This window comes from Onychostruthus taczanowskii, unplaced genomic scaffold (assembly GCF_017590055.1).
Source record: "Onychostruthus taczanowskii isolate IOZ18803 unplaced genomic scaffold, ASM1759005v1 scaffold21, whole genome shotgun sequence".
NCBI lineage: Eukaryota > Metazoa > Chordata > Aves > Passeriformes > Passeridae > Onychostruthus > Onychostruthus taczanowskii.
Window position 1 is genome coordinate 10251371 of NW_024499351.1, and position 25127 is coordinate 10276497.

Genomic DNA, 25127 nt, shown 5'->3' on the forward strand with positions numbered 1-25127 from the left:
ATCTAACACAATTGAGGGCTTGCCCGTGTAGGCAATGACTGCAAGTATCTACAACTGCGGGGAAGCCTGTGGCAAAAAATCAGCAGAATGAAATTGGTACTACAGCATGTAATAGGATAAGGGGTACCTGGTGAGGTGCAGTTGGTGCTCAGATTTACTCAGCAGTTCTGTCAGTTTTAGGCACTCCTCTCTGGCTTCTGTCACATCCTGCTGGGCTTGTTCCAAACGCTGTTTGTTCCCATTGAGCTCTAATCCCAGTTTTTCTATTTTCTTAGAAAATTATAGAACCAAAGAAAGTGTGTTTAAGAAATACATAGAGATACATTTTAAGACAAAAAAATGTGATCAAAGCACCTGAAAATAACGCACACTTCAGCTTTTGAACAAAAGTAGTTACTTGATAAAAACTGCAAAACAAGCAAATTATAGTTGAAATTACATTCTTAAGAAAAGCCAAAATGTGTTTCGTATTTAAATACTCTAATATACAATCAATGTTATTGTGTTCATGCAGCTTAAGAGTTACAGGCAATCAAGAATTTTCCATTTTTCTCATGTGAAGACTCCATATTTGTGGCTTGAATTCACTGTGCTAGAGAGGCAGAAAGGCAGTAGAACAGTGGCCATCTTCAGAAGCTGCTTGACATAGGATAGCTCTCGTGGTAACTAATTTATTTTTTTAATGCCTATTACATAGCCAGTGACAAGGAGGCATTTAGCTTTGTCACCTAATATTACACAACAGAATAAAGGTAATTTTGTTATTTTACCATTATTGAAAAGAAGTATTTATGACTTCTAGCTGAACCCAAAACATACCAGCTGCTGTTAATCCTATTATTTTATTAATATCATTAGTCCTTATAAGTCAACATAGTAACTAAAGGTGATGAGTCTATTAACTTATTTACAAATAACCATAGTCGAGTTTGCATGACCAGCATCTTCAAGTCCAGTGATATGTACCAGAGTTATGTTGTTCCAATCACATTGCCAGCAAAAATGTAAACATTTTTCATAGAAATTCTCAGAAACAATATATTTCTCTTCAAGTCCATATACAACATACAAGTACCTGTAGGAATATATCTGTAAAACAATACTATACTTTGTTCTAGGGATGCTTTTAAGAAGGCCAGTGGAGTACAGAATAAACTGACAGTATAGCTTAATCATGTAGTAACTGTTCTGCACTAACTCCCTACATAAATATTTATTTGTCATTGGGGCTGGAGGGAACTTGCATATTTTTCAGTCAACTAAACTGTGAAAGGTCATTTGTAGTACAGAATAAAATTGTTCACGTAAGGAGTTCATGCTGAATAGCTGTTAGACTTTATGTTTGTGATGGTTTCCTCATGTAGACAAGATGCAATATCTTCTTTAATTAATAAAATTATTCATTCAAACATCCTACAAGAACAAATGAATATAACCCCACTCCAATACAAATATTTGAAGCACCTTCATAACAACATTGTCTCTTTACCTCCCATAAAAGTGTTAATCTAAACTACTTACAGTTATGATGTCAGAGAAATACAATCTCTTCATCCAGAAAAACACCACCGTTTCAAGAGTGTTGGGGATTTTAAAATTTTGCCATTTACTTAACTGTACACCTTTTTTTCCCCCAAAGAACACTCAACAAAGGTTCATGAAGGAAATTTTGATTAGAATTTAAATGTCACCTTGCTTTATCACATGCACCTCCTACCAAATTATATTGGTATATTCCAAGTCCAAAAGCAAAGATAGTAAAACTATCTACAAAACTGTTAATACTCATCCTTTCTAAAGAATATAACAACCTGTTCCACTGACAGACTATTTTAAAATCAGGTGCTCTAAGATATTCAGTTACAAATGCTTTGCATTTCCACTTTTTCAGACTTTTGCATATTTTAAATAGAAGTCTCAGTGAGTTCTCTATTCTTCTTAACAGTACCAGTTCATAAGTGTTATTTCTCCATTCATAGTAAACAGGGACATGAACTCTTCACTGTACTCACAAGTTAAAGACAGGGAAGTTCTGAAACATTGCTAAAATCTGCTTTCAAAGTGCATCCATTCAGCACACCTTTAAACAAACCCAAACCACAAATTAGTCCAAAAGCATCAGCTAAGTACTTAAAAAAAAAGCACAACCACAGCTGGGAATATAAATACACTCTAGATCGCTCCTTCAGGGAAAAGTTTCAAGGAACAGATGGGCTTTACACCATTGCCTTAAGTTAAACAGGCTCAGTCAGGTTTTGACACAGACCCACAGAAGGAAGCAAATTCCAAGTGCAAGAACCTCTGGTGAAAATGTTTCGTTTCCATCAGCCAGATGTTGAACCTTCAGGGCTGAACTCAAGAACACATCCATAGATTTTAGTTGTCATGAAAGTGCAAGGGGAAATCCTCAGACAAGCAAGTGTCACTTCATGACAGGGTCTTTAAGCATTCACAGGTGTCTTATAATTTCTATTAGAAATATCAAGAAAATAAAAATGTGGCTTGAAGAACAATTTTACTTGTGCTACTTTCATCAGTAATGCCAAAATCCAGTATCAGCTCCTTTATACTCATGCACACATATGTTTGTGCATGTGTTTAGGTATATACAGACATACATAAACATCTTAAAATACCAGTGTTTGGAGGTATAGTTAGTGCTTGCAGCATGACCTATATTCTAGAATTCTGGTAATGATCATGGCAGACACCAGTGTTTGGAGGTGCTTGCAGCATGACCTATATTCTAGAATTCTGGTAATGATCATGGCAGAAACAGCAGACAACCTCATGAGAAAGGGATGGCAGAAAAACCCTATAACCCAATAAAACATGTTAACAGCAACTCAGAAACAGCCAATCCAGGTATATTTAGGCTTATCAACTAAATTGTTCTTTTTGAAGCACCGAAAAATACTCATTCAAAATCATTTGGTAGGAGCCACACACCACAGCACATTTACAGGCTGAAAACAGATCATACTCTCAACACTATGGGATAATTCAGTTTAAAACCTCAGGTAATTGTTTGAAACATGAACCCTCAGAATCTGAGACATGTTAATAGAAAACAACCCTCTTCTCTCTCCTGTTAACAATAATAGTCTCACAAATACACTCTGTCCTGAATTCTGAAACATGTCAAGTCTAGTCCATCATTAGGTCATCACAATGTAATTGGGATTTAATCTGCAGAAAAATTATAGAATCAATGAATCTTCTTCACTGTCTTTGCAGGGAACCTTATCAGCAGCTTTTTTTCCCAACTTTCACTCAGAGTAATTTTTGTGTTACTTCAGTTACCATTTCTTCTATCAGGAAGCTGTAAGTAGTTCTGTAGCTGCTATCCAGGCCACAGTGTAATCGTAGGGACAGAAACAGAAACAAACCACCAACTAAAGCATTTTGCTGACAGCTCTGTTTCTCATGCAGTGTTAGTTTCATCCCCCAGTGCCTATCACCTGTGATACAGCTTTTTACCACATGATCAGAAAGTTATTTCTTCAAGGTACTTAACTTTTCAATGTATGTGAGAGACAAGAGATGGAGCACAGAACTGCAAAAAGACAGATGACAATCTTGCATTTAAGAAAATCTGAAACAGATTTTCAGTATAACAAGGAACAGAATTATCATAATGTATACGTACAACAAGACTACATTAAGGTTAGAACAGGCAACTTCTGGTGCTTAACTCTGCAACTTTAATGTTCTTATTACTTCTGCACATAATTTCAAAAGTACTATTTAATATGTCTTCTTCTGCAGTTGCCCAAACTCCCAGGAATATCAACAGGCACTTTGCCATGGAAAGATGGCAGGCTAAACCTCAGTAAGAGAAACACCATTACTCACCATAAGCTGAAACACACTAACACCATCCTGCATCCATATTCAGCCCAGTTACACAAAAGAAGTTTTACTTAAACAAAAATGAAGCGTTAGTGAAGTACCACTGCAGTAAAATTTTATTCTAAATCAATTATTCTTTTTCCAGCATTACCACCAACCACTTTTTATATTTTAACTTTTCTACTTTAAAGCACATAGGACCATTTTGTATCTTTTCTTGAAGCACTTAAGTGTTTCACTTCTCATTCATTAGTTTGTGATTTATTTAAAAATTGTCTTCAGATTTTTATAATGCATTTTTAGGGGAACACACTAGAGATGTTCATTCAGTGATATAAATGCAACTTTCTGGAAAACATAAAAGATGATTTCTCAAATACTGAATTAATCCTCAAATATCCTTTTCATAACCTATCTGACATTATCTTCAAATAACAATACTTATGCATATTGTAAAAATGCACTTTTTAATTAACTAGACATCTCTATCTGTATAAAATCTGATTAAATGAAAAAAAATCATCAAAACAAGTCAAATTAAAAATTAAAATAATTATTTCTTTTCATAAAATGCTGATTCTATTGTATGCAAAAATACAACTTTAAATTTCAAACTAGCAGATGCTTTTCACAGAATTTTACATAACATCAAACTGACAGAAAAGACAAATACTTTTTTTTAACAAATGAGAATGATTAAGTGGTGATAAAAAAACTTTTATTCTGAAGAAAATGCAAAAAACAACTTTAGAAGACTTTTAACAAAATAAAAAATAAACTAAAACCAAATTAATTCTTAAGTGATTTATGACATTCACTGTTGTCCCACTATGTTCACACATCAGGTGAAAAAATACACAGTATAACCTGAAAAGGAAATTCTGCACTGACTCTGTCATTGCCCAAATTCTGCAGTAAAATAATTCTGGAGAGTAAAATATTAATGTGAATTTACACTACAATTTTTTTTGTTTCATACTACAATTGCCACCATTACTAAAAGATTGAAGGAGCATAAAATAGAACAAAATAAAGAAGAAAAAATATAAAATAATAAAAAGTGAAATATAATCACGGTGGTGGTTGGTATTTGAATGTACATACCCAAAAGGCAATCAATAACAATATAAAATAAAAATGCAATCTACAAAGATATACACACTTGAAATTAATACACTTTAACAGGCCATGATGTTCATAAGCTTAGCCTCATTTACTAAAGTAGTCTTCAAAGCAGAGAAACTAGTGATGATACTCAGGACCAAGTATTTTAAAGAGGTGCTCCCAGTATGGGCTTGCACGCACATTTAAAAATGCTGTGTATACCATTGACAGGAAATTTTTGCACTCTTTCACACTGATCTCCATCTATGTTGCCCTCCATACCTAATAATATAGTAATTAATCAGGGACGGAACTAACTGGATTTTTTTTTTTTAATTTAAAAAAGCTCAGCAAAACAAGACTGGTTTTGTAGAAAGATTTCAACTGTTTTACTTGGATTACTATCAGGCCATATGCAGCAGGGCTCATTTGCAGTCATTTCTATCCTAATCCTTATATCAATCAAGCAACTCTAGGTTCAGAGTGGTCTCTAAACCTCAGACCTCCCAGGCATGGCCATCTGACATAGCATATTGCACCTGAAGAACTGTCCAACTTTGTAAAGAGAGTTAGGGCCATCACAAGGTTAACCCCCATCACATCCCAGCAATGGATCTCTCCCTTTTGCACTCTATTTGAATTACTGGTGCTTCCCATTCAAATCTGAATGAGCACACAAAGCACTCATGAAAGCTACACGTGGTTTCAAAGGGGAAACCTCCACTCTGGAAATATATTTATTATAAATTGTGAGTGTATACAAATACATACACAGGGCTTAAAGGAGTTCACAAAGACCCTTTCTTTCTAAGAGGCTAATTCACAAAAACACAGAGGACTACTGCAAATTCTACAAATCATTTAGCCTAAAACAGGAATTTGAAAACCTTTCCTGACAGGAAGGGCAAGTAACCTGAGGAGAAACATGTGAAGTAGCCCCAAGAAACACACATGGGAAGTTTTTTCTGTATGGCTGGCTCAAATCAACTGATCTGTAAAGACCAGAGGGACAAGAAAGATGTAGCCTACCTGGATAAGCAAAGCAGGCTGTGATTTCTTAGATGGCTATTGTCCTAACCTGATCTGGTGGGACTGTTGAATTCCTCAAAGACAAGTAGTTTTGTGACCCCTTTGCCACTTTTACTGCAAAGTGTGATGGCACCTGGCAGTACCACACACCTTGTGTGCTCCACTAAAATGCAGAGCCTCAAGACAAGAGCCATCACCTCAGCAAAGGCCATCAGCCACAAATGCTCTGCTTCCAAACTGATGGAGAATTAACAGAGACAGGACCCTGCAGTTTCCTAGGAAGAGCAGGGATGCTGGAGGAACTTTATGGGAATAGCATGGAGGGTGGATGCATTTAGAGGAACACACTTTAAATCTCACTGAAGCAAACTTGTTACCTGCGGTTGTTATCTGGGGAAAGAAAAAAAATCATGTTGCAAAGTATGGATTTATGAGTACACACACACAATATTTAAATTAAGAAATAATCTTTAAGGTCTGTTCCTGTGCAAACTCTTGAAGAGCAGTATGGTCCCTGTGGATAAATACCCTGGGAAATGACAAAAGTGAATGGCTGAAACACATAATACAAGGATTCTACTGCATAATTTCCATGAAAATATTTGCTTTTAATTTGCCAAAATATCTGACCTGCAATACTATTTCAGGAACAAAACTTCCAATCCCATAGAGATTACTACAGTCACATTTTAACAGAGAACATTGCTGTACTACAGATTGGTCACCAGCCACCAGCAGAGATAAGAAAGTGAGTTTGTTCACAGTGGAACAAGATGATTTTTGGTTAATGCATTGCAAAGGTGAGAGATGGGGGATAGTGAGGTAGTGCAAAATATATGGTTCACTTGCTGATAAAAAATTCAGAAAAGGAAGGATGCATGTAGAAAGAAGGAAGGGGAAGATTACACCTACTTCATTATTGAAAAACAGGAGAGAACAAAACCTGTTCCTTTTATTCTTTCTATTATTAGACACTATTTAAGGCTACTCATGTGAGATTGGTTCTTACTTCCTGGACAGCATTAAAGGAATAGCTGAAAAGAAAACCTATGCAATAACAACTGACAACTGACAGGGACTTTCACACTCTTTTTCTTGTGATTGCTGACACAATAACTATTGATAAAACAACAATATTTTCTAGTCAGAGAATAAGAAAAAAACAACAGAAACCAAGTATTTATTTAAGTATGTAAACCCACTATATCAAGAGATGTGCAATTCTTTTCCTACTTTGAAAAATTTTTAATGCACATAAACATTTTCTCTTTCCATATACTGTGGATACATCACTGTGGATGACAGAACACAGATCAAGGTTACATGGGCCAGACTACACCTATGAACAATAAAATCCTGATCCTGTGTTATTCATTCCTTTTAGCAGGATAGATGCTTAGGGGGAAGCAGACCTGTACAGAAAATGAAGACAAGTGAGTAAAGAAAAGTCTACCACTGGGAATCCCAGTCCCAAGGATTTTTCTTAAGGAAATAGGATTTAATGAAGGCTGCTCATACCACTGATTCTTGAGGAATGGATGGCTGACAGAGGAAAGGTATACCACGCCAGAGCAGCAGCAGCCATATTAAAATTTTATATACATATTGCAGGGTTGTAGGTCAATGTCTTCCTCAAAAATCTTGAGATAATTTAGTAAGTCCAGCTATAAAGAAAAGAATTAAATTCTTCCTGAGCAGGCCAGAAAATTTGCAAGGCTTAAAATACTGCCATTTTACTCCTTATTTACTCATTGTCAAATTAATGCACTGAATGCCCAAAACACAACATGATTAATTAGGAAGAGTTCAGTTACAGTAAAGGTTATCACATTTCCTTAATGCTTTCTTTTCCAAAAGCAGTTTAGGTTTGCTATTTTTAAGATCATTATAATCAAGGTCAGACCAGGTGATGAAATTTCATGCTAAGAGTTTCAAGCTATCTTCTGAATTGTGGGTTTTTTCCCCCTGTCAAATATTACTCGAGTATACATTTTCTGATTTAATAGAATTTCTTTTCAAAACTCTGGAACTGAATTTCCAGAGCATCTTTATAACTAATGAGAAAACAGAATATCAGATATAGATATAGACTATTACAAGAATGCACATAACACATCATCCTAACACATCTTCACCAGTTATTAAAACTTGCAAGTTTCAAACATCTGGTGATATGCTGAATGTCACAGCTGTTGAAAACTCTAGTGTTTTAAAGCCTGAGTCATGAAAGCTTGATATCTGTTTCTAAAAAGACATTTCAGTGAACCAGGGTCTTTAAAAGGTGTTACTGGTCTTGCTTTGGATACTCTGAAGCATTTCCAGGATATATACCCAAATTCTTGGCCTGAACTATTTTTGATGAAGACAGAGTCAGTAATCTCTCCTCTTATAGCATCTAAATTAGGTTACTATAAATCATGGATTTATGACAAATGAGATAAACATTCCCAAAATACCCTTTGGCAAAGTGCTTTTGGACTGCAATTTTGCCAGATTTTTATTTGTCTGTAAAATTGTCAGTCTGAAATGTACAGAGGCATCATTTAGGTTCTGTCATACTGCACAAAAATACTTTGGTGTGTAGCTCTTCCTATTTGTATAGGTTATGCATGTCAGCGAGTCTTGACTTCTTTTTATTTGGACTTATGAACTGCAATGCAGGCAACTCTTAAAAATCTGTGGGTTTTAAAAAGTACAGTGTTTCTGGAGCAAAATTCTGGTTACAGAATTCTGTAATCCCCCTTCAAACTATATCTGCCTAAATTTAAAGACTTTTTTACAGGTTAAGATTACTAGCTTGGATTTATTTCTACACAAAGTATTTATCTGATTCCACAATACATGAAAAAACAAAACTGAAGAGCTACAGTTTGCTTCTGGAGTTGAATTTAACATGTCCTACTACTTTACTGCAAGGACACCACAACTCCCAGTGGAGCCATGCTACTGGTAAAAACTGTCTAATAAGGAGAATGCCCAAATTGACTTGGACTGCAAAACCCAATATTAAAAACTGTTCTCACTTCTACATGCTGAAGCTTGCAAGATTTTAAGCCAAATATAAATTATTTCAGACAAACACAAAGCAAATTATTAAAAATGAACTTCATTTTTATTTTTATAAGGCAAAGCAGAAAAGAGCAAGTGATGTTAATCTGAGGAACAATTTCATAGTGTGTCAGAAAGTATGATTTCTGTTAGAAATGCATGAATTATGCCATGCAGTGCTTACAAATTAACAAAAAAAGTATTATAAAAGTGAAGCCCCGCTGTGTCAAATATGCCACACAATTTTTGTTCTAATAACAGCAATTTAGGTTAGGGTGTGACTCTTCTCTGATATAGCTGTGCTAGTACAACCCCTAGTGTGGACACAGTTTACTGCCATGAAGGCATTATATTCATATAATCTAGAAAGCTTATTCCTAAGCAGTAAAAGTATTAAGTAATGCACTGTTATTTCAGCACAGCTACATCCACAATGGGAGGGTTGGCTGAGATAGAAAAAGAGAGGGCAGTAGGTTATGCTACTTTACAACATAACGGGCCAGATGAACAGATGTGGGTTTTGTGTAGAGAAAGTGTGTAGTACATGTCTTCCCCCCCAGTTCCTTCCATAATCCTGATGTTAGTCAGGATCATGATGGATGATATCACAAAACAGTTGTTCAATTTAAATGGTAACATTGCTCATTGCTTCTTAATTATTAAGGAATATTAATGTAAAATGCTAATAACAGAGATTTATAACATATTGGCAAGTGGGTGTTAGTCCTAACCAGACAATAAACACAGGGAAAAAGATACTAGGGTAAAAGGGAGTAAAATCAAAGATGTATACACTCTTCAAGTTTCCTAAATGATATAAGTTCAATTTTGAATAAGATTTATAAATACCAGCATATGATAAATACCAACCTGTATTTACTTGACATACAGATATATGTATCTGGTGATCCTAAACTGCACATGTGAGGCTTTCTGCCTATTCTGATACACCTGAATAATTTTAATGCTTTTTTAAAAGTGACTCCATGTAAACTAAAAAATATCTTCAAAATTGAAATTTATCCACAGCACAATTAAAAATGCATTATATGTCAAGAAACAGTAAACTCGCTCTCAATATGTTAAAAGGCAATCCAAAAAATGATCCTTTGTTTTTAAAAGAGAAAACCACATCATTTAATACAGAATAGCATGAAAATACTCCTACATTATTGTCTCTCTACTTTAAAAAAAATAAATATGTATTTATTATGAACAGATGGTGGCCAAGGAAGGTATCAGCTCTGTCTCCTAGCCAGAAGGTCAGGTCATGGCTGAGAGACCAAAGAACAATTATTATTTGCTATTCAGTGCCACATAAGATAAAAAGATAAAACATTTCAGGTTTTCTTTAAATACAAAGATAGATGCGATTGAACTGTTTTCATTTTTTTTAAACAAAATAATTTGCAATAACTTATTAACATTTGTTAAAATTTGATTTAAAAACCCCCAGCCAACAGGCAATAACAGAACAAGGCACTCTAACACTCTTCTTGGGTTGCTTTTAACGTGTTAAATAATCCTAGGACCTATACAGAACTTTTTGGGTTACTGGAGCCACAGCTAATAAACAGCTGCTAGATACTGAGTCTGAGAATTACAAAATTGTTTGTTTTCCTTTTTTTTTTTTGAGGAACGAACAATCATATTTGAACAATAGAATAATGTAATTACTGAGTATCTAATCTTTATCTAATTATCTAATAATTTTTGCTGATAGGAACTATCCCTCACATAATTTCACTTTATATCAAATTATAAATCACCACATTTCAGTGTATTCAGCTCCACACTGATTAAAATACCAGTATGTCATCACATGAGGTTAAAATATTTTATTAAATTTTGTAATTTGTTCAAAAGGCAATCCTCAAGCAAGCTGGAGAACAGGATTTAAAATCCAAGATACTTCTTCAAGTATCTTATTAAACACATCCTGTTTTATTTGTATGCCAAGATTATGCCAACTCTTTTATCTGTGATATCTGTCAAGACACAGACGACAAGCCTGTTTTTTGTTTTTCAGTGTCCTTAGGCCTAAAGGATGCAGGAGTGAAAAAAAAATCAAACCTTGAAAAAAAGAACACTTTAAGACCTCTCTTCTTCTGCGCTGTATCATTTTCTATACATGTTGAAGGGTTATTTCACCTAATAAGCTCCTCCTTTGGATTTTACATATATTTTCATTATAACTTGAATTAATATTGCTTCCTGACTAAGCTTGTGCTATTAAGTCAATAAACTTAGTCTCCTACATGCAGCTTTTGAGGAACTGGTAATTAAAAATTTGATTTTTGAAATACTTCATTTTATCCCTACATATATTCTTATACAGGGAATGATCTGTTCAGTTATTTAAAAGAAAAAGAATGGTTCAAAACGTGTTGGATAGGCTGCTCAAATTACAAAAGACATATTAAAAATATCATCCTCATGTGCATCTTATAAATCTGTGTATTCAGAACACTCTTATGTGCAAATCACAACTTAAGAAGGAATACTCAAAGTTTGAAGTCCTAGAGAAAAATGGATAGAACCTCAAGAAAAAGGGCACTTCAAAAGATGCAGATTACACCTGTTCAAGATGTTTGCCAAGTATGTTGCAGGTTACTCTAATAATCTTTCTTACTGAATGGGATGCTTTCTCACAGACTGCGTGTAAAGCATACACTGGTTTTTGTATTACTATAAATCCCAGTTTTAGATAAGCAACAGTTAATGCCAAGTGGATTTTTTTCTATTTTTTTTTTTTTCTAGAAGGCTACTTTAGTTTTGGTTTTGCTTTTTTAAACTTTTAAACTTTTTTTTTTAAAGCTTTTTAGAAAGTTGAATCCCAGCATTAGTAACATTGAATCTTTAAAGAAATTGGAAGATAAATGATTTTCATTTTTGGCATCATTAGGTTATACTTAGAGCCTTTAATGTTCTGTTAGGCTGCATGTATAGGTAATTATGTGTGGATTTATTTGTGAGAAAAGGTGTATAAACACATGTATACAGTACATAGAATTTAAGTAGCTGGCATGAATAATATGATAGAGTAATTCTATATGAAATCATGGAATGAGTGATGCGCAAAACTGAACATACCAGGGCTGAAAACAAGATTAAGATAACCAAGAGGTATTTATTTAGCAGTAAAAGCTGGCTTTTTGCCATTAATTTAAACCATTTAACAGTAATAAATGACCACTATCAGAAAAATGAATCATTCCAGCTTCTGAAAAAACCCTACTTAGGCAACTAATAACTGCAAAGTTATAGCAGTATTATCTCTTACCTGGTCCTTAATTTCAAGCTCCCTTATAGTTTTTGTTCTGTACTCTCTGAGCTCCTTTTCTGCCTCATCCTTCTTCATTTTGGTTTGATTCAACTGATAGCGCATTTCTCCACACACCTGTTAGATTACACAGACAACATGATCTGTTAGCTTGAAGAGTCCATAGACCAGGCTCTGCAATTAGATCTTTTGGTGCCCTCTACAGGTCATTGAAATGCAACATATTTTTAATTCACAGATATTTTAGGTCTACAAATGGTAAATGTCTTTACATAGAAAGGTGGATCTGAATTCTATATATAGTCATAAACTTTGACATACGCACTACCGTATAGATTCAAATATATTTGGATAGAGATTTTGCTAAGTATAAATGCTGATGTTATAAATATCTATCTCTACAGTTAAATGACAGCTGCTGGTTTTATATTCTTCTCTCATTCTCTGTAAAATCCCAAGAAAGTCTATGTCAACACTTTCAAAATTTAGAAGTAAAGCATCTATCATGCTCCTAATTAAAGGTGTATTTTAACTTGCTAATTTTACACTATTGAGAAAGAAATTGTTTAAATGTTAAGCCAAAAATTTTCAAAGTTTGATCAGAGCACTACAAACTTACTGCAAACTGAAGATTAATTCTTTTAAAAAAACAGTATAATTTAAATAGATACATGGTCCAGAAGAAATGGATCAAAGCAACATTTCAGGAAATCCCTTCTACACAGGACAATTATTCTCTGCTGTTGGAGTGTTTGTTATATTACCCCCTCAATCCTTTCCATCTGGCATCAAATTTAGAGGAAATGTGAACGGGTTAGGAGAAAGTGAAAGAAATAAAAAAAAAACTAAACAAAACCAGAAGATTACTAATCCCTTTCACATAACTTTACTGCTGTGCAGGGTTGTTATTCTTTCAATTTTCAATCTAAGCTGTCCCCTTTTTGTTCTTACCCTGTGCCATCACCTCCAATTTGTGCCTGTTCATTTCACCTTAATTAACCAACCAAATACATGCGCATTCCTTAGTGAGAATGCAAATGTGTTTACTCATAACTCCTCTTAGTCAACTTTCTTTCCAACTTACTTTCCTGCCTTGCTTATATTCTCTCAGCACTTGCTCCTTTAACGTACACCCTTTTAATTTGCTGCTACAATCCTCTGTGCTTCTCAAAAACATTCTCACGCATTCTACAATCTAAATTAATTTATGTTTTTCAGTCTTATACCTCTTCTCATTTTCACTTTCTTTTTTTTCCTCCTTAAAAAAAAGGTAGGGAAAATGTAAATATGGATACTGCAATGAAATCACTCTAGGAAAAAACTAAACCAACTGTCATAACTTTCAAGAAGTAGCATCACTTATAAATTCAAAGGACAACTTGTGAATTTAGCCATTTCAAGTAACCCAAAGGAGCAAATGCTCTGAAGAACGGCAAAGTTCTAAAGCATTTTTTAAACACTAAAATATTATATGCAAGTAAAAAAATCTTGAGATGCAACTGCATAGCTTGCAAACCCTGGATTTCTACCTCCTCCTTCCTTTGTCTGAAGGATGTAACAAAATGCAATATGTCACTTCCTCCAAGTGAAATTTAAAAAATATAGCAAGTCTCGCTTTCAGCTCTCCACACACTGTACAAAGGGAATAACACAGAAGAATCAGCAGATGGTGCTGTCCTAATAATGGATTTTTAGTCTCCTCAAGAATGAAGGAAATAGAGCCTCACTCCATATTTTCTTTTCCTGACTTCTGGTGCATGAAGAAAAACAATATTTTGGATAAAACTCAAAACTAAAATGTTAAACTAAAATGTTAAACTAAAACTAAATGTTATTTGCTGTTTTTAATAATGGCAAAATGAGTCTGGAAACAAGTAGTCAGATTCACAAGCAAAGATGTCACGTAGCCAGTGAAAATGTCAGGGTGATGCACACAGTTGTGTCAGCTCAGTGGTTGGGAGCTTCCTCTAGGATTTTCAAGATTTCTCAGTTTAGTACAGGGACAGAAATTAAGTTTTCCAATCTCTCAGGACAGTGCAATTAATAGACTATTGCAAGGTGACCACCTATGCATCTTTGTATTAACATGAACTGAAGCAGGGACTGGAACCACAGTATCACCTCCAGAGAGGTAACTTCAAATTGGAAGGGTACAAAACTGTTCTTTTCAGACTAATGAATATTTGTATCTACTGCCTCTTTCACCACTTCCTCACCCCTGTAAGTGGTGCTAGTGATTTGTGAACCCAGCCTGAGAGACCGAAAGTGTGTTTCAGAATTGGTAGATTAAACCATTCTGACATTTTTAATACACTCATTTGTCTTTCAGTTAAAATTAAAATAAAGTTTCTAGTAAGTTGGGATGACTTTTTGCTGCGAATTTTCTTCCATACTTTTGCCTCTTTCTATCAGCCACGGTGGCAGGGTAAGAGGGGAGCTGTTGAAAACCTCTCTTGAAATCTCTAGAGGCCCAGGGAATAAATTGCTCCTTAAATCCTTGCAGTTAACAACTGGAGAGGTAGGATGGGCCCTGAGATCACTGGTAAGGAAAATAGATATTTCAAGAGACTGTAACAAATATATTTTTTCTTTCTCATGTTATGATCCCCATTAAGGCTCTAATCGATTGAGAAATGTGCAAAAGAAAGTACCCAAGAGTGACAGACCTACACAAGATGTATGTCAAACTGTAATTGTTAACTAGATATGTCTTTGTAAGAGCTGTACTATCAATAGTACTCAATTAAGCAGTATACTACATAAAAAGTCTAAAGGAAAGAACTTGAAAAACAGTGATTTGCAACAGCTCCCTTTATTGTAGCCCTGCAAGTCCCACAGGTACCAATTAAGGACACTGTTGAAGTCTGTGCTGTCTCACTCAGACCAAACTCAGTTCTTTACTGAAACACTGGGATAGTGTTTTAAAAAGTGACCCTCATAGGCTGCAAAATAGAAAAGTTAGCTTCTGCATGACAAGGTGACTTGGAAATGGAAAAAGTTATTTTTTTAGTCCTGCAATTGGGATAGCTGTAGTGCCTCTGGGATGTTGAGATGAAGTCTACAGTTACCACACATTCCTTACCAAAACAGGGGAAAATGGACAAGGTAAAAATTCCCTTCTTTCAGGTCACAATGATAAGGAAAAACAATTTCAATGCTCCTTTATATATGTGCTTACCTTATTCATCTCCATTTCATGAGATGCAAGTTGGCACTGTGATTCTTCTAACTGGTTAACTAGAGAATTCTTTTCCCTTGTAATTCTCTCTATTTGAGCCTCCAAAACAGCCACATCCTTAGACAAAGCTGTCACCTGAAAATGTCCAAGAACACTGTAATGATGCAATTTGACCAACCACAGATCAAATTCTGGTGGAACTTTCTCCTCAAAATGTAGACAAAATACATAACATTAAAAATGTAATAAAAAAATCAATCACGTACAATAAGTATATAGCCTATATTAATAATGATATAACAGAATATGGATACATTATTTTATTAATGGGTTCACTATTTTTAATTTATTCATCATGCAGTAGTTTATTTGAAACTTTTTATCGACTGCACTAGTCTCCAGGACTTGTTAATATAGACAAGGTGTCAGAAGCAGCTGGCTACCTTAGTTATGCATTAGTTATACTCTTAAATGTAAGAGTACTATTTAACACCTTATTATCCATCCTTGCGTATATTGATTCAAACCAAATCATGTTCCCCTAGCTAAAGAAATCTGTTGTTGCAAGCACAGATCTTAAATTAATTTTCAAGTTCAGAAAACATTTCAACACTATAGATCAAAGCATACTGTTGTGCAAAACTCATATAGAATTAGTATATTAAAAATTCTAATGTAATTCATATGAAATTTTGCTGGATGATTAAAAAATGTAACAATAAAACAGAGACAGTGAGCCTTCAGCTATTTAGCCCTGAAGCTTACTAATATAAGTGGAAATAATGGTGTCTGACAGTTCTAGGTTAACTTTCAGAAATTCAAAGCGAAACCTAGTGGATTATACATTCATAACTATTTTTCACTCCTTATACATCCACACAATTTATCTATCATGCCAATTCTCCCCTTCAAACAAACCATTTCATAAAGTAAGCAATAAAATATTGAGATGAATCTTGACTTGATCCACAGTATACCATTTCTACCACCTCATAAAAGTAGTTAATCATATGTAGGTGTAAATCATTAAGATAGATCATAATTTTCTACAAAGTCATCCCATCTCTTTAATTACCAGGCGTGATATCATCATAGTGTCACTATGTGTTGTTTAATGTACATGCAGGATTAAAAAAAAAAATACAACTACTTAAAAGTGGGAATTGGTTCTATTAAAACACATTTCAGTGGGGGATGAAATACAAACTAATGTGATGACATGGAGTGAAATATTCTACCAAAAAAAGTATGAAATGCTTGTCTAATAGGCTATATTTTAGAGTGAATATACTGCTTTAAATCAACTCCGTAACAAAACACCTTCATAAAAGGGATAACTTCTAATAGATAGGAAGGAGTCAAACAAGGAATTGCTTAATAATGTCTCCAGTGGAAGATAATTTTTTAAATTTCAGTTTCCTTGGCAACAGATCTCTGACAATCAGTTCACGTACTTAAAGATCAATTAGTCCCTATCGCTGTGCTTAATATCTGGTTTTGTATCTGGAATTGGAGTCAAAGAAGGTTTTTTTATACACACTTAAATGGTTTATTTTGTTCAGTTTGTGATCTCCAGATTTTTAGAAATAATACATACAACTTATAAAAGAGTCCCAAAAAAAAAAGAAAGTGTCTTCAATCAGGAGAGAAATTGACTCTGTTGTTTTCACACCTCCACCATAAATGGTTGAAGATGTTGCAGATCAAACAAGCATGAAAACCACTAATTCATGAAGTATTTGTCTCTCTGCATTTCTTCCCATTTCAATCGCCTTAGAAATGCCTCCTCTATCACAGGCTTACTGCTGTTAGCTTGAGCTTTTCTCTGTAGACTCCATTGGGCAGAAAACCCTCATGTTCTATACTCAAATTACTGCAGCATCTAGAAGCCTAAAAAAAGGTTATCAAGACTATCATGATGGTTGTGGCATAAACAATGAGACAGATTCTGTCTCAGAGAGTTTATAAACATTAGTAAAAGTGAGAAAAGAGATTCCAACACATTTCTGCAGGTGGGAAAATTAAACATATGATAAGATCACTTTGAAATTATGACATTGTAACATTAATGTATATATAAGATCAAAGTAGCAAAGAATCCTAAATTTGACATGTGCTAACTTCTGAATGCTTGCCATGGCAAACTAAATAATAATTTTTATAAAAAAGCTAGGTACAAACCTTTAATCACATATTACTTAACCCTTTCTTACTCTGACACAGTGCATTAAAAATATTATGAAGACTAAAATAAAGTGCATAACATCAACAACCTAGTATGCATCTAGCGACATAGCACAAAACCCAGTTATTCAAAATCAAAACATCACTTATCTACCGCTGCTTTAAAGAAATGGTAGAAGTGACTGAGCTCTCACACCCAAAACTAAAAAAAAAAGACAAGTAAATAAAGTTTGAGGAGGATGATACACTCAATTGTAATACACAGAGGAAGAACCAGCTCATACCATTGCTGCCAAGTCCTCCCTTTCCTTCTTCATTTCTCGCCGCAGTGCTTCTTTTTCATCAGCCCTCTTATTTAGCTGGGCAGCCAGCTCCTTTTCAAGATAATTCTTCTGTCGTTCCATCTCACTTTTCAGTTGCTCACAGTGGACTAGAGCCTAAAAAACCCCAATTTGCTTAAGTGAAAGAAACCTAAAATTTTTAAACAAACTTTTTTAAATTGGTATTTATCCAATGCCTTCAAATAAACCACTTTGCTATTAGAAATGTATTTTTTTAAATGCATTTTTTTTTTATGATGTTTATACATATCCTACTGTGTTAACATCTACAATAGGACTAACAAAATGAAAACAGATGTATGTGCTTGTAGGTTTGTATGTTTTACATGCCTTACTGTAACTGAGAAATTTAATTGCTTTTAGGAATCATGGCAAAGATGGGAGCATTTTTCTGTGCATATTTTCCAAACAAGTAGCTGTTCTTCTAAAACTATGACTATTTGCCTTACATTTAAAATTTGCAATTCCTGAATGCACATCACTACAATCAGCCTCCAGTATTTGATTCCTTGCAAATACTGCAAATTCCTTGCAATACAAAGTAGTTTCTGTCTAACTTAAGAACTGAAGGAAAAATTAATAAAATGTATGAACTTCCACTTAGTCTCCTCCTAAAGTGAATTACTGAGTGCAGAATGCTAAGAAAGTTGAAAGCAGTCAGTAAAAATAAAAAAAAAAAAAGTTTGAAAAATAAATTTCAGGTTTGTCAAAAATTAATTCTGCTAAATACCTCATAAAGTATTGCTTAATTTCAGGGTTATAGATGGGTTTTCTATCAAAAAGGGAGAAACCTAAGTTCAAGAACACTCTCAAAAAGTCTGAAAATGCTGGGGAAAAAAAGATATTTATCTATTTATGCTGCTTTATTTCTGCCAAGTGTAGAATTTGAGTGTTATGTCAGTTTAAATCAGAAACACACCACTCCATTACAAGTAAATCCATGTATTCAAAGCACCCTGAAGGGAGCTTTGCTAGCCTATGAGTAAACTCAACATTCCACTGATATCCAGCACATTCTGTTTCAAAAGAAGATAGAAAAACCTCCTAAAACCTCCCTTTAGGAATTCTAACTTATTACCCTTTATTTTCAAATTAATTTTTTTAAACTGCTTATTTTTCTTTCACTCAAAGCAAATCCCCCGAGTTCAGTTTTTTTTGGCTTTGGACTGTTCATGAGGGGAGCCATGTTTTTTAGAGAATGCTCTAACAGTCTCCATTAGTGTTATTGCAATTCTGTGGGACACTCTTCAGTGTTCCTCTCCTATCACAAGTCTACCGTGATGAGAGAATCCCTCTGTTATAGCATTGAATCCTTTTCTGTAGGAACAATCAACTTCAGCAAACAATTACCTGCATAAAACTGCTGTAGCTTGGTAGACATCTAAACCAATGCACTCTAGAAGAAAATAGTTGCATTAGTTGCATTTCAAGAAGAAATGTGTATTTTGTTAGCTCCATTGTTCTGACTACATAATGAGCAGTTCAAACAATTATTATTTTATGACATTTGTGTCAAAAATAAATTCCTGATTTTGCTTCAACTATGTAAACTTAAACATAACATATATCTCCTTCCTGCTCTGTGCAACAAGCTAGAGGCAAAAAACTACAGAGACAACCAAAAAACCAAAATTAAATGGTGGGTTTAAATGATAAGCACCTGAGGTTAGACTTTGGGACAACAGGCTGATGAAATTGCAATTTGAAAGCTTGATGTGTTAATTCTCACTTTTATTACCTGGACTGTTCTATGGGATTCCATGCTAGTTGTCAAGAAAAACAGCACTTTAAAGTAGAATAGGACTGGGGAAAAAAAAGGATGGTTTGTACTTACCAAGAGGTATACTGGTCCTTGTAAAAAGCCAAAATTAATGCAGTATAAGTAAAATTTTTTTTTCCTGTTCCTTCCTATTAAAATAGTTTTGGAGCATGAAAAAAGCCCAGACTACTATTCAGCCTTGCAGACAAACAGGTAGCACTTCACACAACCCTACAAGCACACACTCTTCTCTTACAGCACTGGATAAATAACACAAATTTTATCAATAGAACAATTATATCAATCTTGTTTGCATTCAATTACAAAAACCAAATCAAAGCAGCCCTCTCTCAATTCCACAGTAATTCACTAATAGTACAGTAGATGTCACTAACTATCAAGGAAATAATTTAGGTGAATATAGGTTGATTGTGTACAGAACTAGGGCTAACACAAGCATTAGATTAAAACTGTTTATATCATTATTATCTACATAACACCAGAAGCTTAGACAAGCTTAGCATTATAGACTTCTCATCTTCAAACAGCTCTGACAGTCAATCAGTTCTTGCACTGCTCTCATGTGAGGCAAAAAAGAGCTGTTTGTAAGCATTTTAACTATTCTTTCCAGAGTAGGTCAGAAGTGTGATGTCAAAATTATCCTCTTACATATCATGAATGCATTTGAAAATTCTACATCTCAATTTATATCACCTAGCTGTGAAAATACATCAATTAAAAAAAGGCAGCACTCCTCATAGTATTGATGAGAATTTAAGACCTTGAATACAGAATTCATATTACTGCTCAGAAACAGTCACATGGTGCAGTTGTTTTACATGTACATTATATTAAAATATGACAAAGGTCATTTGCATGCATTCTCCCATTAGCATGAAAACTAATTAATATTTGCTTAGATCTGAACACTAAAAAGCTCCAATTTCATGATGGATTTACCTTTGTTTTTTCAAAATTGGCCTCTTCTGCCATTTGCACAGCATGTTCAACTTGCTTACAAGCATTAGATGCTCTTTGCTGCATCTCTTTTATGCTTTGTCTCACTGAAACAAGTGCATCCATCAAGTCATCTCTTTCTCTGCATATTAAAAAAAAAAAAAACAACCCAGATACTTCTATTTCTTTTTCTAAGAGAAAAAAGCCCAAACAACAATTATACCAAATATAAAATACATACAGATGAAAGGCTTAAGCAAAGTGGTAAGCAAAGCAAGACTAAAACTCACGAGTGAAAGACAGCATACTGCAAGCTTGGCAGATACTGAAAATATCATTTACTTGACAACCAGTCCTTCATTTTAGAAGAATGGACCATTAGAGAAACTGGCAGTAAAGACAGCAGATCTCAAGTCATTAATGCACAGAAGCTGAGCACATTCTGTTGACATAACAATCATTAAGTATATCAAATGACAATTTTAAAATTCATTTGCTGCTAACTGGAACTAAGCCAAACAATAGGACACCTGGATTCTACAACTCTTTATTAAGACACTAAAATCTGTGCTAAATGGTAAAGCAGAGTTGGTAAAACTGTAATACTTAACTTCACCTTTTCATTATTGTCATATGTTAAAAGCTTTTAAATTAAGTTTTATCTGTTGCCTGTGGTTTAGGTGCAGCTCAAGATTCTGTCTGAAACTGTTGTGTTCTTAATGTTGTAAAACGGTAACATTTTTTTTATTTGCCAGAGACCTAGCAATCATACTTTGAAATTTCATTTGATTTTTGAATTGGATAAAGTCCTTTGAAAATTCCTACTGAAATACCCTTGTTTTTAATAAACTTCACCACAAGCAGAGGTAGCTTTTAGATTTTTTTAAACCTTCAAATGAAAAAATGGTTTAAGATAAATAAAGACATCAATTAGAATTTTTATTTCAAGCTCACCATAATATAAGAGGACAAGAACATACTGATTTACAGTTTGCTCGTATTTTCCAACATCTGTGACAAAGAATTACTTTTGTTACAACAGCAGATTTTGAAACATGACTTCTCAGCAATAGATCTTAGCCAGAAAATTTTTGGACTTTGTAATAGGAAAAAATACATAAATCCTGGCAATAACCACCCAGTGCAGAGGGACAGCACCCACTTGACTGAGTTCATATATGTTCTATGCCCCCTCAGTCTCCCTGCTTCTAATTGACCCACTATTCCATCTCAGGCTCATTCTAATACTTCAAAAATTCTAAGAAGCTTCAGATATCTGACAATAAATGATGGCTGTTTAAAAAATGTTGATAAAGTTGCAGTATCCTATCATTATTACTACCACGTAGAAAGGGAGAGTTTTTTTGAAGATGAATTGACTGGCAGAATTCCTTAAAAAAAATAATTTAATGTTGGGATCTCTGAATTACATATATCCAGCCTATATAGCTGTGATTTTTAAAAAAAATTAAATTAAAGCTATAATTTTTCAAAAAAGGGTGCAACAAATAGATTCATTTGTTTTTGTCCAATGGAACTTGTTTTCTCTGTCTTATTGTAGTCAGGGAGGATCTGCTACAGGTGTTTGGGGTAGCAAATTCATCCTACCCCAAGCACACGACCTATTGTTGATGTATCTAAAAAGTTCCTCAGAGGTAAAGAGAATAAAGTGGAGCCAGAAAAACTTCCAAGAACATAATTATAATGAACTTTTGCAAGAAATAATCAAAATGCATGGACTTGCACAATATTTGTGCAAGTGTGAAGGACTTGTTTGTATAAAAAGTACAGGAAACAGACTGTAAATTGTCTCATTATCTGGTCAGCCCAAGGTATCATAACTACACTCTAACAACTAAAACTCTTTCCCACTTGAAATAAGTAGCAAAGCTATTGTGGATTTTGAAGTGGTTGGGATCTACATTCACTGATTTCAGCATTATGACTCCAGCTTGGGAGTGCATTGTTCCATAAATGCACATCTCTTCTATGAATGTAACCCAAGACACTGAGACTTAAAAGGTTTAATGCAAGCAGCCAGACTTCCAACACAAATACACCGCCCCACTACCCACCTTGTCAGCCTCTCGATGGTCTGCACGTGGACATTACAGTGGGTCTGTGCAAGAATGGCCTCGTGCTGGGCACAGTTCAGGCACAGACCACCAACCTGGCTAGAATTTCTGGCTGCAAACAGTGACTTTTGGTGTTTCAGCCTTCCTTCCAAATCTTTGCATGTCTTCTGAGATTCTGAAAGGTCTTTTCTAGAAAGAAGAAATTTGTGAAATTAGATATTTCTACAAGTCATATTCATATACAATATATAAATACAAATGTAACCTAAAAAGAACTGTAAGAATCCCTGTAATTAACATTATTTTACACATTTTCAATAGGCTAAGGAAGACTTTAACACAGAAATAACAGTTGAACTGCCCAATCAAAATTATTAATAGACAAAACAATACTGTGTTAATTTGTTTCTTGCCCCATATTCTCAGACAATATTGAAGTTAAACAAAGTTATTAGACAAAGAACCTGTAGGCTTACATTTTGAATGAACAGAGTATAATATTCATTATTTTAAAAAATCAGCTGTATAAATATTTCAATACTCTAACAATTTTCTGTTGATTTTATTAATAACATCACTAACTTCATATTTATTCTCTACTCCCTAGACAAGAATCAGCACATTCACTCAGATCCAGCAATATACACAACCTGAGGTCAAACACATGTGCAGAAAAACAGGCTAAGTTTTTTACTTGTCTTCAAAATTTTTACCAGGTGCTCTGAAGACTTTTCCCCAGAATTTCCAAGCATGTGTCAGGCTGGGGAGATCGCAAGCAATAGGAATGTTAACATCAGGAAGTTCCAGACAAACGCACGCTGTGCACATATAGATCAATTTGACAAATTGTGCAATGAATCCAAAGCTTTGGGTTTGTTATGCAGGCCATCTGGGCAGCACACACTCAGGAAGTCTGACACATTCTGGTTGCATCGGATTTACTGTGCACATGATATATACACTGCGTGCATTCTTATTTCCATCTGGAAAATCTTCTGTGCACTTTTTCCAATTTTAGTACTTGGTCTATTACATATAACCCACTAGAACCTGAACAGAATTTGCTCTGCGTATATCCTTAGACAGTCGTGGCGCAACAAACCTATTGTTGGACAGTTTTGGACAGAAATCAGCAAGTCCTGTGTACATTCATCCTTCAAGTTAAAAGGGAAGATAGTCCCACAGAAAGCCATGTAATTTTTCACTTCAATAAGACTTAGTTTTGCAGAACTTCCTGTTTGCAAGATCATGCCTCTTAGGAGAAATCAGAGGCTGAATAATGTACTTGAGGAACTTCTGAGAACCCCCAACAATTATTTTTGGGTAAATAGAACACTTGAGGCCAAGGGAAAAAAAAATTGGATTATACAGCTGAAATTGAAGATCCTCCTTTACCTTCAATAAGACAACTGGCTTTGCATGTTACAGGTTTCACCAATGCAGAAAGCATTCTTTTAACTTGTCTCCCTACCAACAACTCTTTTTACACAGAGAACAGTCTAGCATTTTCAAATATTTGAAACCACAATTTATTTAGGGAAAAGCATAATTAAACAGTAGTAGAAAGTAGTTAATTATGGAAGCTGTCACACAAGTTACAATTGTAATTTCTCTTTTTTCCTTGAGTGGTCTACCTTATGTGGCCTTTCTTAGGGGAAAGAGGGTAAAAAAAGAGAAGATGTTTTATATATTGCTACTGTTTCTGTAAAATAGCAGTGCATTCAATTTTGCTACATCTATATTTGAAAAAACTTAATAGAAAACCAGTTTTCAGGGACACTATTAGAAGATACAACATTCAGGCATTCTCTTATTTAAAGTCAGATTAAGAGTGGTTCATTCTGTTATGCAGTGACAATTTATTCAGGATTATTTAAAGAAAAAAAATTCACTTTACCTTAGAGACTGTATTTGAGCATCAAGGATATTGACTTTTTCTTGATAAAGAAGTTTTAGATTCTCCTTTAAAAAAGATGGAAGAAGATATGTCTTGCTTTCTTCATAACAGTCTTTACAAACAAATCTAGACTTTACCCACATTCTTTTTCCCTGAGGACATAAACCTGTTGAAATACTAGCGGCAGAGAAACCTAAATATTTCAATTTTCTGGAAGTCTAAAAAGTGAACAGCCCTCCTATTTTTTGTTTCTAAATACAGTTTTTTGCCAGATCCTCATATGGTAAATTGTTTCAATTCCAACTGCATTCCTCAGCTTTCTACAATGATTCACAGAAACTGATAATCACATCTCGAGTTTGCTCTTGCTCTCCCACAAGTCAGCAGATATTAATACCTAATTATTAAGAACTTCAAGTA

General features: G+C 34.4%; 1 protein-coding gene across 3 annotated transcripts in view; it reads right to left on the reverse strand.

The window, feature by feature from the left end:
• Positions 1–25127, reverse strand: part of SDCCAG8 (SHH signaling and ciliogenesis regulator SDCCAG8) — a 108961-nt gene that overhangs the window by 71515 nt on the left and 12319 nt on the right. For all 3 annotated transcript variants that reach the window (XM_041404169.1, XM_041404168.1, XM_041404167.1), the window contains 7 exons: positions 24708–24772; positions 22811–22999; positions 20739–20877; positions 17963–18115; positions 15495–15629; positions 12317–12433; positions 128–270 (listed from right to left, as the gene is read on the reverse strand). In XM_041404169.1, coding sequence (XP_041260103.1) covers positions 128–270; positions 12317–12433; positions 15495–15629; positions 17963–18115; positions 20739–20877; positions 22811–22999; positions 24708–24772 — 941 coding nt within the window. The remainder of the gene's footprint in view (positions 1–127; positions 271–12316; positions 12434–15494; positions 15630–17962; positions 18116–20738; positions 20878–22810; positions 23000–24707; positions 24773–25127) is intronic.